Source organism: Megalops cyprinoides, chromosome 3 (assembly GCF_013368585.1).
Source record: "Megalops cyprinoides isolate fMegCyp1 chromosome 3, fMegCyp1.pri, whole genome shotgun sequence".
In the NCBI taxonomy this organism is placed as follows: domain Eukaryota; kingdom Metazoa; phylum Chordata; class Actinopteri; order Elopiformes; family Megalopidae; genus Megalops; species Megalops cyprinoides.
The window spans coordinates 31,236,778-31,250,724 of NC_050585.1; the positions used below are offsets into that span (position 1 = coordinate 31,236,778).

Below are 13,947 nucleotides of genomic sequence, written 5' to 3' on the forward strand. Positions count from 1 at the left end.
GATAGTTTACCAGGTACAGAATTCATGGGTACTTTCCAGTACGATCATCTCCAGCACTGAACGGTCTTTAATTTAAAATCTACTACAATGGTGCTATATTTGGAAAGCACCTTAAATTGATCATATGGTCTCAATCCCATTTTCAGACAGGAGATAACTGGGCCGGTTATCCTTCATAATGTTTGAGTCTGGGAAAGTGGGCCACTCTGGTCACAGTCTGGCCGTCTAGCCTTTGATTAGGCTTAGTGTGGACAGTGACTCAACACTGGCCAGGTCACTCTCATATTACACGTAACACGTCTGAAGCATTGCATGTTTCCATGTCCCTTGTTTTTATGCATCTGTAAGAACAGTGTCAGCATTTATATGTGCTAACACACTAACCCCCTTTTCAACTTCTCCTCTTACACAAGACGTTCTCAGCCATGCTGCACCTAATATGAGCACACAAAAAAACTACATTTACTCTTATGTAATCATTTGTAGAGCTTTAATTATGTTTAGAGTCATACAGATTGGCTTTTTTACTTTTGTCATTCACCATTCTTTGCTGTGGGGTTTGAGATATTCTCACAGTTCTGCTTTTTAAAATACTGTACGTAAATCTAATTAGGTCTACAACACAATAACTGAACTTATTCATACCTAGTGCCTCATGTACATGTTAAGTGCAAAATGTATCTTCTGCTTTGAACATGAGATGGTGTATGTAGGAATGTGCTAAAAACACACATGGTTTTGCTGCCCATTTAAAATGAATGCTGATGACAGCAACTTGGAAATCCACTGTCTCCAGTGATTTACATTTCATCATACTTGATTTGCATGACATTGTGGAAGAATGGAATGCACCACTGTCATCAGGTAACAATATTCAAGCAATTTACAACATCCATTTGTATTGTCATTGTTTCCAAAGCATTTCATGAAGATATTCACTTAATCACATCGTTATGAAAACTTCTCAGTCTTGGATTTTCAGAACACTTCTCTTCTCAAGGTCATTCATTTCCTTGAGAATTAGTGCAACATTGTAACGCAGTTCCTGAAACTTGCTGACTGGCACCTGGAAAGGAGAGAAGTACAAAACTATAATAAGTACCTTTTCTGTCTTGATTACTACATCAGTCTTTGAAGTTCAGATCCTTCCCACAATCCTTCTTATCCTCCAGCATATGCATGACAGCACTAGTTCTCTCTAATGAGCTCAATTACAAGTGGAACTATGGAATATCACACAAGAATCAAACTGTACACTGTTGCTGACTACTAACTACTTCATATGGTGACAAAGCATGGATCAAAAGAACCACAGTATTCCTGAGGTAACAAGAGGTTTTCCCTGTTACTTTTTCTGCTTTATGCAGAGACCAGAGGTTTTATCCAGTAGAGTTCCCCCCCTTTACTTTTTTAAATGAAACTCTGCTTGGAATCGGCAGTTGTACATTAGGGTCATCTCACTGCAATAGCCTCTGCAGTCACGCAGGAGCATTGAAGAAAGTGGAGTGCAATACATTTGTATGCTGACAATGACTACTTTTTGTACCACAATTCACAGAGTGCACCACACTGAAAGCACTAAATGGGCACTAATTTCAGGATAGACGCTACTCCACTAATGTCACCCAAGTAATTTGCTGCCTCCTGCAGCAGGGTGTCTGAGATTGGTGAGATAAAGAAACCCTGGGCGGAACATAGCCAATTTGTTCCACAGTTGTGGGCCACTAGTCACAGTCAACCAAGGACACAGACAGTTTCAAACCCAGGCCATAGGGTTTAGCCTGCAGTCAAGACAAGCAAATTGCCATATGAGCAACGCAGGAAACCCAATACTTTTTCTTTTTAAACATTTATTCTGTTTAATATGCGCCTGAGTAGACTGTCCTCAGAAGGCCTTGGAGAACAGCGTATCAGCTCTAATGTTTCTCCCAACATTTATAAGACCTCACTGTATACACGTCACTGGGACCTGATGCCACCAAACAGGCTATGCAGCATACAGAACTGTGTCTGACATGTGATTCAGTGTGTTGCTAAGGTTTGTTCGTCATTGTTTATGATGGCATGGAGGATGTGACACATACCTGGAAAGAAAATATACAACACTGTATCTGTATAAAAGCTTCAGAAGTGATCCTATAGACCACTATGTTGTAATGTACATATTCATCATTAGAAAAACTTTAATAATTTTCAGTATTGGCACTTAGTGCTAATGAAATGCTTTATTTTGTGTACCAGAACCTCCACAAATCTGAGACAAACCATCTGAATGAAGCTGAAAATTAGCCTATGACTTAAGTGTTCTTAAAATGAATGCATTATAGACAATAATTTTACTGGTAAAATGTCGTTGCAATTAGTTATTCTAAGGTTGCATTTGATCATATTACATCTTTGCAAAATAATTTCATGTATCACAAACAAAATTTTTCTATTACTAATGATTTTGGCTACTTTTCTACAGAATTGAGGGTTAACACTATAATCTCAAATACAGACTCTTAAATCAGAACACAACTGCATGCTTTGTATTAGACAGGGTCTCAGACGAGTTTCTCATGGACACATGACAATCTTACCCAGCAATGTATATGTACCTGTGGATCAAAGAGGATCAGTATTGTGTGCAGTATACCTGTACAGTCACTGTGTAAACAGAGATGAATATTATGACCACATCGTACCTCAAGTCGGTGGGAACTCCCATCCGTCAACTTCAGCTGCATTAAAATGGAAGGTTGCAATGCACGGGCAAGGGAGCTTTTGTGTCAAAACAGAAAATGAAACAGTTGAGAAAATCTACACCATCTCTAATGTGTGACATTACATTCAATTTCACATCAATTACACAATTACAATTGTTCCCTTGATCAAAACCATAATGACTGGCAAATTAAATGTTCTCTTAGACAAATGTCACTGTAAGGATAAAAGCCTATTAATACTATTGTAGTTTGGTGTGTTATTTACATATAATATACAGTATGCTGTAACACAGAACAATACAATACAACACAACACTGATGGCCACTTCTACACCCAAATTAAAATGTTCCATCCATAAGACTAGATATATTTACACACCACCAGACTAATTCTAAAGACATCTGTGCACTAGTTAATCAAGGACTGGCAATTTTCAGTTTTCAGGGCACCCAAAGCCATAACTTCAACAACAGGCAGCTGGACAGCTGATTGAGTATGAACTGTATGTACATCCAGGGATCCAATGTGTGGTGTTGGCCTGAATTGCATAAAGCCTTTTGTTTTAATAGGGATTGCCCTCAACATGTAATTTGCCTTGACTGTGGTAATACTATGCCCCTTAACGGATGATTCCATGAGAATGTCAATACATGTATCTAATCAGTCAATAATGGGAAACATCACATATTCAGACAAATTAAAACCTAAGATAATCAGGTTTTTATGTAAAATCCAAGGAGTAAACAGACATACAAAGCACAGCTGTTTAGAGTGCAGCATGCTGACCTCCTGCACAGAGTCATTCCTGACCTGAGAGGCCCATTTAGTGGAATGGTGAGAGGAGAGCCTTGTAATGACCAGACAACCTCCATGTGCCAGACATGGGACATGGCAGAATGGGCAGCTGCCCAACCCCTGGGCTAAATCTCCTTACCAGAGTGACCCACATTGGCTCACAGCCTAGCCCGTCCGTGGCTGAAAGGCTCAAAATAGCCTCGACATTTGGACACAAGGCTGGCTCAGACTGTTCTCTGTCTGTGTACCCGTGCTTCCAATGGCAACACTGTAAAGCATCCAAGCCATTGTCACAAGGCTGGAGTGCAGCCCATTTTGTGTAATCAGTGCTTCAAAAGCAAAACATTGCTTATCTCTTGTAAAACCTCTGAATTTTTTGCAGATCAGAGGTGCGCCCTATTCCTACAGTACAAGTATGACAGTTATATTCCACTCAGACCCTCAAATGCATGTTTGGTTCAGTCATTGGGCTCAATTAAGCACATGGCTGGTCACATAAGGTGAAAAGAAAAGGAAGATCACTTAAGCCCTGAAGTGATTTCTCAGTAATGAATGGGTATGACTGAAGTGACCAATGAAAACAACAAACAAATTATACAACTTCACTTTTTTCATATGGTACCAAAAGGAAAACCAAGTTTTACTTCATCTGATTTTCAATTACAACAAGTATAACAAGTGCTGCGTACAAATTATCCTGTACTTCACATAAGCTGCGTGCCTTTAAAAGTTCGAATCAAATATCTGAAAAACAAAATGATCTGAAGGACTCCAGGTCTGGGAATTACCAGGGTCAATAACAGAAATATGTTCAGGGGCATGGGGTATCTGAATTATTTGTATTTGTATTATAGACTCTCTGCAGCTGAAACGGTGAATATAGACAAGGTAAAACTGGGAGGGGACAGTGTGGTGCAGTGGCAAAGTGTTCTTAACCAGGTTACAGACTCAAATTTTGAGCGGGGGATTTCAACTGTACCCACAAGCAAAAAACTTCACCTCAACCACTACATTAAATACCTAGCTGTACAAATGGTTCATATGTTAGGCAAAAAATCTTCTTGTTGTCCTGGATAAGTGCATCAGCTTATGGTAAGGTGGTAAGGTATGGCTACTGTTAAGATAAATTCTGCCACAAGCCAAAACTGTAACATTTAACTGTTTAATTTCTGCCTCCCAAGAAGTGGATTTACCTTGTTGAAATGGCCACATCCACTCTCCATCTGCAGTCCTCAATGGTGGGTAACCGAGGCCCCTGCTGCATGGCGGCAGCTTCAAGGGCGGCACGTCTGAAACAACACTCAGACAGCTCAGTGTGCAAGATGGCACTAAGGACAGAAGTCACACAAGCTCAGGAGCAAAGCTTGGAATCTTTTCAGTTTTTCAGAAAATTATGAAAACACCAACCTTCACATGTCACTTGTGTTATGTGAGCACACGGTTCAGGAATCAAGAAAGTTACGCTATTCTGAAAGTGCATGATGACTATAACAACATTTTACATCATCACTGCCGAAGCGTACACACTTCTTTGTACTTCAAAACACAGACGTCACATTTTAGTAAGAGATCCCCCCTAAAGCAATACACAGATGTCACAATTTAACAAGAGATTCCACCTTAACAGTTTTCCCCCCTTGCAAAACATGCATATCGCTTCAGCTGTCATGTAAGACCAAACTCTGGTAAAACTCAGGCTGCTTCAGAAAGCCTGTTGAATGAGCATTTGAAACAGCACTAAGTTATGGGGAAAGCAACAAAACACAAAGTGATATGGAGAGTTATGTTGTGCTTTAATGAAACAATGACAGCAGTATATGAGCAACAAATATTTTTCAAATAACACTTTAGATGAGTTTATCACAAGCTTTTTTGATGTGTACACATTTAATTGTTGGCTCAGAACTCACTGCAAATAATACAGCTCATTGCAAGGGTTTCACATACCTGTTTCCGAAGACCACACTAGCAAAGTCTGTGATGAACTCCTCTGATATCCTACAAAAGAGAGAAGTAGCATTATGAGTGCTGTACTCAAATGCAATGAACAAATGGGCCAGCGACTACTCAGCATGTTTGCACAGACCAGAGGAACAAAAACTTAAAAAACTGATTACAACCTAAATCAAACAATCCAGATGACGTTCTGGCCGCCAAGATTTGTAAGCTTGACTTATCACATATTAGACTGTAAAATGACTGGCATTACTTCTGTACTATGTATAAGCTTAAGCCTAGATACTATATTTTTTCTTGAAGTCAAGATTTACCTTGCTAAAATGTTGATAATTCACACCTAAATGTTGTGCTTGAAATAATCAATGTCACTGACAGGAAGAGGGCGCAACCACCACAATAGATGTTGAGCAAACAAACACTTAGTATCAGTAACATGTCATCAGGTGTGTGGAGAGGGAATATTGTGGCCTGATCTCACATCTAACAGCCTAGCTTTACAAGTAAAACCCAAACAGATCACAACTCTTGAAAACCTTCAAAACTGTAAATAATGAGAAATGTTGGGTTACCTAAGTTCTCTGAGATCTTCTTTGAAGACCTAAAACACAGAGAGGAAACATTTATCTATTCATTATCCTTTTTAGTGCATTTTAATTTTCCATTTACACAAACAATAAAATTACAGAAAGACAGATAATTAAAAACTATAAGAAAATATGTAAAGAAAAAAGGAAAAATGTTGTTTATGCAAGTTACTTTTATCAGGTAATCAGACCACCACTTTGGCTGTTGCCCCCATCATGCTGAGTAAGTTAGTCTGTCCAAACTATAAACATTACACAGACCATATAAACAGTCCTTCTGAATGGAGGGCAAGCTGTAAACATACATATTTCACAGATTTATTTTAATAGTGCGGAAATCTAAAATTGTACAAAAGCTGCTATTAAGAGTGAAACTATTGTTATGGTACTATAGAAGGCTTATATCAGAAAGCAACTAAGCAACTGAAGCACTAAGCTTAATGCACTTACCAAATTCTTTACTTGAAAATAGCGTCATGTTTGTAAATATTTCACAAAAACATATAAAACCTCCACTGCAGTGAAATGTTTCAGTAATTTAAAACAGGACCAACATTTCAATTATCATTAACCAGAGCAAAATAACACCCAGGTGAACTGTGTACCTCTTGTTTCAGTGAAGATGTTGGAAGACGTAATGCCTCCTTTAGAAGTCGATATATTCCTGCTACTATATAGCTCAACTGTTCTTCAGAGAGGGTAGAATTATCAGCAAGCGACTTCATTGATCCTCTGCAGTCCCTCCCTTCAACTGCATTTACCACCACTGAAAGATGAACAAAACGCGTTGCTTAATATTGAATTAGATAAATGTAAGCGATCAGAGCAAACGGAAAAGAAAGCTAAACACTGCATTTTACTGGTTCATTCTGCATGTTATGTTCTAATTACTAGGTGTCCATCAGTGTTGGTATCATTCGATAACAAATAGAGCATTGAGCAGGCTAACACTTAAGCACCCTTACACTAGAGGGTAAGCCAGGTCACACCCACATCTTAACAGCACCAAACTGGCAGCTACAGTTACTTTAACATTAAATAAACTGTATCTGTAATTTGGTACAATGTGGGCTTACGAGGCTAAAGGGGATAAGTGGAGTTTACATTTTCGGATAATGTTTGTTTACCAACTGCATACACCGTGTTTTCCGGAAAAAAAAAAACTTCTTTTTAGTTAATGTGGCAAACAGTCTGACGATGTGCGTTTGAGTTATACGAGCTACCTGCGTATTCAATAGTGAAGCTAACAAGAGAACTGTTAGTTGGCTAGTAAAATCCAAAAAAGAATCTAGTAAGGTTGCTGAACGGCTTAACTGGCTAATTTAAGTGAGACACACTCCGTCCGATAATAAGAAGACCGACCTTTAAGTATTTTCCTGAACAGTTCTTTGTCTAAATCTTTCAAATGCTTTGCCATGATTTCCACTTCCGCAGGAATCCTTGCTCCCAAGAAACTTGTCCTGTCGGCCATTGCTCCGGCTGATACAACGGCCTTGCCGCTGCAAGAGACCGGCAAGTGTTTTTTATTTAGATTGACTGTAGTCAGACTCTGAATTATTACTGAATTATCCAAACTGATCTGCTTTATCAGCCCAAAACTTAAAAATACACAGCAAGCTATCTAGCAAGTTAAGAAGAATCCGGAAGTCCAGCTAGCAATCTAGCTGATGTTTGATAGCTGGCTAGCAAACTGTGCAGTTAATCGCTTCTTCATCATGTGAGCTGGCAGAGCAGGTTGTCGAACTATTGCCTAGTGCGCGACTATCTCACTGCACAAATCCCAGATCCATTCACCGACTAGCTATGAAATCACCGTCGGGTAGACCGATCCTCGATAGTCTATTTACACTCACATACACTAATGCAACTGTTCTAAGAGAGTGGCGTTCTGGTGAAAATATTGAGTAGAGAGCGACGCACGCCACCTAGGGGAAAAACTTGTTATTCAATCTTAATTGGGAACAATCCCTTATTTATTGTTGATTAAGCAGTAGCGTTCTCGATCCTGAAATACTACTGCGGTAACTTTTTATTCAGAATGAACTAGGCTGTAAAACCCTGTCCATGTTTAACAGACCCTTATTTTGAATTTTGTAATTTGGACCCCGAGGTGTATTGTGCATTTAAGCAAGTAATACTGTAAGAGCAAGCACAGTATATATCCCACTTTGGCCCATCTGCTCTCTTTTTGCTCATGCGAACGATGATTCAAAATATCGAGGCATAACGTTAAGACTCCCACTTAATGTACTGTATGCAACCTCCGTCACACTAGAGGGCGCTGCAATCACCATTTTCCCTGCCAACGCATCACGTCGACCCCTTTTTCTATTTAAAGACAGGGAAGTGAAGTGTCATAGGTTCGCAAATGGAGTGGAAGCAAACTGGCGTACAGTAGATAAATCAAAACAAGGTGAGTTAGCTCATAAAGAAATGTCGATTCTTTTAACTTTTGTTTTCTTTGGGAAAAATGTGTTGCATTTTTAGCTGTATAAGGATACCTCCAGCTGCTATTTTCGGAATTTGATAATCAACTTACTCGCTGACTGCGTGATCATTGTTTGCGGGTGGTTAGACGGATTTGTGCGCTCACATACTGCGGTTTTGTGGCCATGTTGGATCAGTGGACCAGAATAAAAGCCTGTTGGATTTTCTTAATGCGGATGCTTCCAGGCTAGCTAGCTGGGTGGATAACCGCCAACAGCTGCTTTCATTGTTTGTTATGTAACGATTATTTAGCTAGCCGTATATTTACCATCATTTTCAAACTTGTTCCGTTAGCTAGTCAGGCTAGCTATTAGATTTTATGGCGAGCTAGCAGCTGATGGCCTGATAGCCGCTTTCTAGGTAACGTTAGTTTATGATGTAGCGATAGCTACCTATTCGGTGACGTGGATCTACAGTGTTACTGTTTTGTGGATCGGTGTTGTCATTCATTGTACAACTTTTACGCTCGATTCGTGTTACCGAGATAACAACTTAACTCTTGGTTTCAGGCGCTCACCACCGCAGAAATGTCGGAAGACCTTTATGAAAAATTCCTCGCTCCCGAGGAACCCTTTCCGTTGCTCTCACAGCGAGGAAACCTCAGCGAAGACGGCACATTGGACGTTAGTGACTTCGGTTGTCAGCTGTCCTCTTGTCATAGAACAGACCCTCTGCGCCGCTTCCATAGCAACAGGTGAGGAGACACTGAATGCCGACAGTCATTAATCAGGGTACCGCTCCTTTGAGCAGAGATACTCGATCTTTTTGGACAGAGCTCCCTTTTTGGGAAGTTTGAGTTTACGTCATCACCTCATGTTTAGGCTCGCATCTCAGATAATAGGGAACCCAGGTTTTTGCTTTCTGCACCCTGTTAAGGAATGGTTTATTGCCAATGGAGTCATCAAAACCTACTGTTTACACCAGTCTTAGCTGGCAGATACAGTAAGGGAAAAGGGTATTTAATACGTTTTCCGAGTCAAAGACTCACTATTGCCTAAAATGAGGTATTTTTAAACTGTTATCTGACCAATTAGGTTAAAGAAGATACAGTTTAAAATAAATGTCTGATGCTTCATCCACATAAGAACTATTGCCTGAAGTTGAATTGATCCAAGACGAAAATGCAACATTGATAAGCTGATGTTGTCCAAACAAATAGCCTTAACATTGTAACATTGACAAGCATTTTTTTTTTGGTGCCATGATTTCAGCTGCTGAGGCTTGTTGTGAGGATGGGCATGATTGCTGGGTGTCTCTCGATTTATCTTGTCCAGACTCCACATTTACATTTATTCATTTAGCAGACGCTTTTATCCAACTTACCTAGGTTACAGTTCTTTACAATGTTATCCATTTATACAGCTGGATATTTTTACCTTGCCCAAGGGTACAGCAGCAGTGTCCCAGTGGGGATCGAACCGGCAACCTTTCGGTTACGAGTCCTGCTCCTTAGCCACTATGCTACACTGCTACACATTTATATTTCAGCCAGTTAATTCAACCAGCTTCATGCAGCCACTACATTTTTGTGGTTGCCGTGTTGCGAGACTGGAGTGTATGTGTGTGGGAGGTGGGGGCCTCTGTGCACCATTGCTTTGGAAACTTCACACTGGTGCAGTCTGGCAGATTGTCTGCCCTCAAACATACCCAGTCAGGAGGCTTGGTTTCATTTGGTGATGACTTGCCAGACTTGCACAATTTAACCTTAGAACCCATGGAAAAAAGTTGCACTTGCGTGCGAGTACATGTAGGTCAGACCCCATGCCACCACGTGTTGCCAGACAGCGCTTTCTGTGGCAGAGTGTGAGGGTTTTGGCTATGCGTTTCCAGGTGGAACCTCACTTCCTGCGGGACCAGTGTGGCCAGCTCGGAATGCAGCGAGGAGCTCTTCTCCTCGGTGTCGGTCGGGGACCAGGATGACTGTTACTCCCTGCTGGATGACCAGGAGTTCACCTCATTCGACTTGTTCCCCGAGGGCAGCGTCTGCAGTGACGTGTCCTCCTCCATCAGCACCTACTGGGACTGGTCAGACAGCGAGTTCGAATGGCAGGTACGTTCGGGGTGTTAACCACAGGGTCTTGTTAGAATTGGTTGCTGTTGCCCAGGAGAGGCTAGATCTCTTGCGACGTCCATTTGATAATGGTTGAGCACTGGAGTGAGAGTTTCACAACTGACTGACATACTGGTTCTCAGTTGCCAGGAAGTGATGTTGCCAGTGGAAGTGATGTGCTGTCAGATATCATACCCAGCATTCCAAGCTCCCCCTGCCTGGTGCCCAAGAGGAAGAGCAAACAGCACAGGAACCTAGACGAGCTCCCTTGGAGTGCCATGACCAACGATGAGCAGGTACATACACAAACCACACCTATGTCTAACTCGTAGTTACACCTTTCTCTAAAGATGTTTTTAGATTTTGGATAAATAATCAGTCTCCTATAACATTCATGTTTGTAAAACTGTTCTCCATTTTTTGTTGTTCATCCAGGTGGAATATATTGAATACCTGAGCCGGAAAGTGAGCACAGAGATGGGGCTGCGGGAGCAGCTGGACATTATAAAGATTATCGACCCCTGCGCTCAGATCTCCCCGACAGACAGCGAGTTCATCATCGAACTCAACTGCCTAACAGATGAGAAACTAAAGCAGGTAAGCAGTCAAGTGCTGTGCATCTCCATCCTTCTGAAGAAATCAAGCGATGGTCAGAAACATTTCCCCTTATTTGATGGTGAGAGGAACTTTTTGGTGGGAGAGGCGGTCTCCTGTCCAAATGCACTTTTGTGCTACCTGCCCATGAGGACTTTTTCACTGCATTGTTTTGCTACATAGCGTATTGAGCGTGGGTGTTGCGATGCCCCCTTGTGGCGCAGGTGAGGAACTACATCCGGGAGCACGGGCCGCGGCAGCGCCCGAGCAGCACGCGGGAGAGCTGGAAGCGGAGCGGGCACAGCAGCGCCAGCACCAGCGGCGTGAGCGGCGCCGGCAGCAGCAGCAACGCCAGCATGGTGAGCAGCGCCAGCAGCAGCGCCGGCTCCACCGCCTCCAACATCAGCCGCGCCCACAGCGACGGCAACCTGGCGGCCAGCGCCGCCGAGCGCATCCGGGACTCCAAGGTGAGGGAGGGCCGGCTCCGCCCACGCAACCACGACCGCCTTACTCAACATTGATTCCTTATGGTTAGCTGCCAGCTTTTCTGTCTGCTGTTGAACTGCGGTGTCCTTTGCTCTGCATCTGTGTACAGTTAAATGTTTATTTCCCAGTCTGTGGAGGGTGTAATCTTTCATTAAGTCAAAATTGTGCTTCCAAGTATATATTAACATAGATTCATAAGTCTCGCCTCATGATTTGATCTCTGGAATTACATGATGGTAAGTATGGCTTTGCATGGGTGAGTTAATCCAGCTCCTACAATCCTCGCAACCAATTCATACCATCAAATGGTAATTACAAGAATGCAACCACAGCACTTCAAGTGACTAGCATTAACAAGTAGTAGATTGTGAAGCAGTGTTACTTGCAGATCAAGAGGTTTATCTGATTTATCCAGGCAGTTTAATATTAAAGTTGGTAGTGATCAATTACTTAATTTGTAATTCAGTTTTTCAGCTACCATGGCAGATTGCACTTCCACTTACGCAGAATTTGTATTTTCATTGTAGTGTTATTTGGATAAACCAAAGCGGTTGTGAAGTAAAACCTATTCAATATGTTAACGAGTACACAGTATGTTTTTCTCTAGTTTGATCTCTCTCTCTCATGCTCTCTCTCTCAAGACAGTTATTTAAGATCATTTATATGACTTAGTTCAAAGAACTAGTTTGCAAGCAGTGGCCTCCTCTGGGTGGGCAAGAGAGACAAAACTTGCCATCCTGGGTCGCACAATTTTATTTCGCGCCGGGCGCACTGACTGAGCCCCCCGATTCGTTCCTCTGCCCCCCTGACAGAAGCGGTCCAAGCAGCGGAAGCTGCAGCAGAAGGCCCTGCGCAAGCGGCAGCTGAAGGAGCAGCGGCAGGCGCGCAAAGAGAGGCTGAGCGGCCTCTTCCTCAACGAGGAGGTGCTGTCGCTCAAGGTGCCCAAAGAGGAGGACCACGAGGGCGACGTGGACGTCCTGATGTGACATGAGTGAATGTCTCGGTGTTCCCTCTATGCCTCCAGTCCGCCAACCCGTGGGTGTCACCTAATTAAAAAAAAAAAAAAAAAAAAAAAAACAATTTCCACGTGAGATCTCTGTCTTGATATTTTCCAAGTGATGATGAACATGGTAGTGGTCAAATGCTTCCCCCGCACAGAGTACTGAAACTACAGCACCTTAACTTTGGAGAAAGTAAAGCGCTTATTCACCAAATTGGAGGTTTTCAATTTCCTTTCTGTGCGTTACCTTAACAGCTGACACCATACGTACCAAGCTGAGAAAAGCATTGCGTTATTTGAAATCATACGTAACATGTAGCTCCTTTGCTGATACCTGAAAAGCAATCAGCTAACATTGTGCAGATCTAGTTTCGTCTCATCACATTTTGGTATGGTGCAATGCAACTTTAGAGGCATAGAGGGAACACTGAAACTTCTATCTTGTGTGTGAGGAAGCTTTGACCTTTGAATCAATGATTATAACATTAATGTCCATTCAGAATAATATTGAAAATAGTTTAATATTCTGCCCTCTTTTTGTGTATATAAAAATGGAAGAAAAAAGTTTAATGTGTTATCATTGTGCGTTTCAGTAAATTAGACTTACACAAATGAAAGAGATGGTTAAAACCACTCATGGTCATTTTAGCTTGCTGTACTAAAACAACTATTTTCGGCAGTCTTTTCCTCTCTCCACTAGCATGGGATTGTGGAGGTTATGGACCACATGTTGAACTGTAAAAAGCAAAACTTTGATTTTTTTACATTGTCACATTAAGACATTTATGTACAGAATCCAAACAGTTGAAATATGACTAGCACTGCATTTTCCTTTTTAAGATGGTGTCTTTGAGTGACTGTAGTGTACTCCATTTTCTGTTTGTGGTGGTACTGTGTCCTGTGGAAGCATATATATTCTTATGTAATCAACATGCTTCGTGACATCTGCTGTATATTAGCATTAACATATTTACAGTCAGCATTAATATGAAGTACATTTATGCTCCATAAGGGTCAAATTCCTATTTTTACCTTGAATGATTATAAGCCTAAATACTACTACTGTTATAATTTATGCTTCTTGTTTAATGGTCTGTAATACTGAATTTAAACCAGGTGGTATATTAAGTTCAGTTTTTAGACCTTAAAAGGCTTCTTTCATTTTGTTGCAGCGGCTATTGTTTTGTCCATGTTGTTGAATTTCTGAATTGTTAAATAAATTTGGATGTTTTTTTTGCATTCAGTACTTTAAGCAGCCTATTAAATCTGACAAATTTGATTCA

At 41.3% G+C, this 13,947-nt stretch overlaps 2 protein-coding genes across 2 annotated transcripts; one reads left to right on the forward strand and one right to left on the reverse strand.

The window, feature by feature from the left end:
- Window positions 1–492: 492 nt before the first annotated feature.
- Window positions 493–7,927, reverse strand: commd5 (COMM domain containing 5). Its single transcript, XM_036525215.1, has 7 exons — window positions 7,410–7,927; window positions 6,653–6,813; window positions 6,033–6,061; window positions 5,452–5,502; window positions 4,698–4,793; window positions 2,688–2,763; window positions 493–1,066 (listed from the first exon to the last, which is right to left on the reverse strand). Exons 1-7 carry the CDS (start codon window positions 7,516–7,518, stop codon window positions 965–967), a joined length of 624 nt encoding a protein of 207 aa, XP_036381108.1. The 5' UTR covers window positions 7,519–7,927; the 3' UTR covers window positions 493–964.
- A 455-nt stretch (window positions 7,928–8,382) lies between these two features.
- Window positions 8,383–13,673, forward strand: LOC118775087 (protein FAM199X). Its single transcript, XM_036524802.1, has 7 exons — window positions 8,383–8,460; window positions 9,044–9,228; window positions 10,365–10,584; window positions 10,728–10,880; window positions 11,020–11,181; window positions 11,403–11,645; window positions 12,477–13,673. Exons 2-7 carry the CDS (start codon window positions 9,062–9,064, stop codon window positions 12,648–12,650), a joined length of 1,119 nt encoding a protein of 372 aa, XP_036380695.1. The 5' UTR covers window positions 8,383–8,460; window positions 9,044–9,061; the 3' UTR covers window positions 12,651–13,673.
- The last annotated feature ends 274 nt before the right edge of the window (window positions 13,674–13,947 follow it).

Excerpts from the sequence above, each read along its gene's own strand:
- commd5 (XM_036525215.1), bottom strand. The coding sequence starts at position 7,518 with ATGGCCGACAGGACAAGTTTCTTGGGAGCAAGGATTCCTGCGGAAGTG. Across the intron at positions 5,503-6,032 it reads GAAGATCTCAGAGAACTTAG|GATATCAGAGGAGTTCATCA; the intron begins GTAACCCAACAT and ends TCTCTTTTGTAG. Across the intron at positions 4,794-5,451 it reads AGTGTGGTCTTCGGAAACAG|ACGTGCCGCCCTTGAAGCTG; the intron begins GTATGTGAAACC and ends GTGTTGTTTCAG.
- LOC118775087 (XM_036524802.1), top strand. The coding sequence starts at position 9,062 with ATGTCGGAAGACCTTTATGAAAAATTCCTCGCTCCCGAGGAACCCTTT. Across the intron at positions 10,585-10,727 it reads ACAGCGAGTTCGAATGGCAG|TTGCCAGGAAGTGATGTTGC; the intron begins GTACGTTCGGGG and ends ACTGGTTCTCAG. Across the intron at positions 11,646-12,476 it reads AGCGCATCCGGGACTCCAAG|AAGCGGTCCAAGCAGCGGAA; the intron begins GTGAGGGAGGGC and ends CCCCCCTGACAG.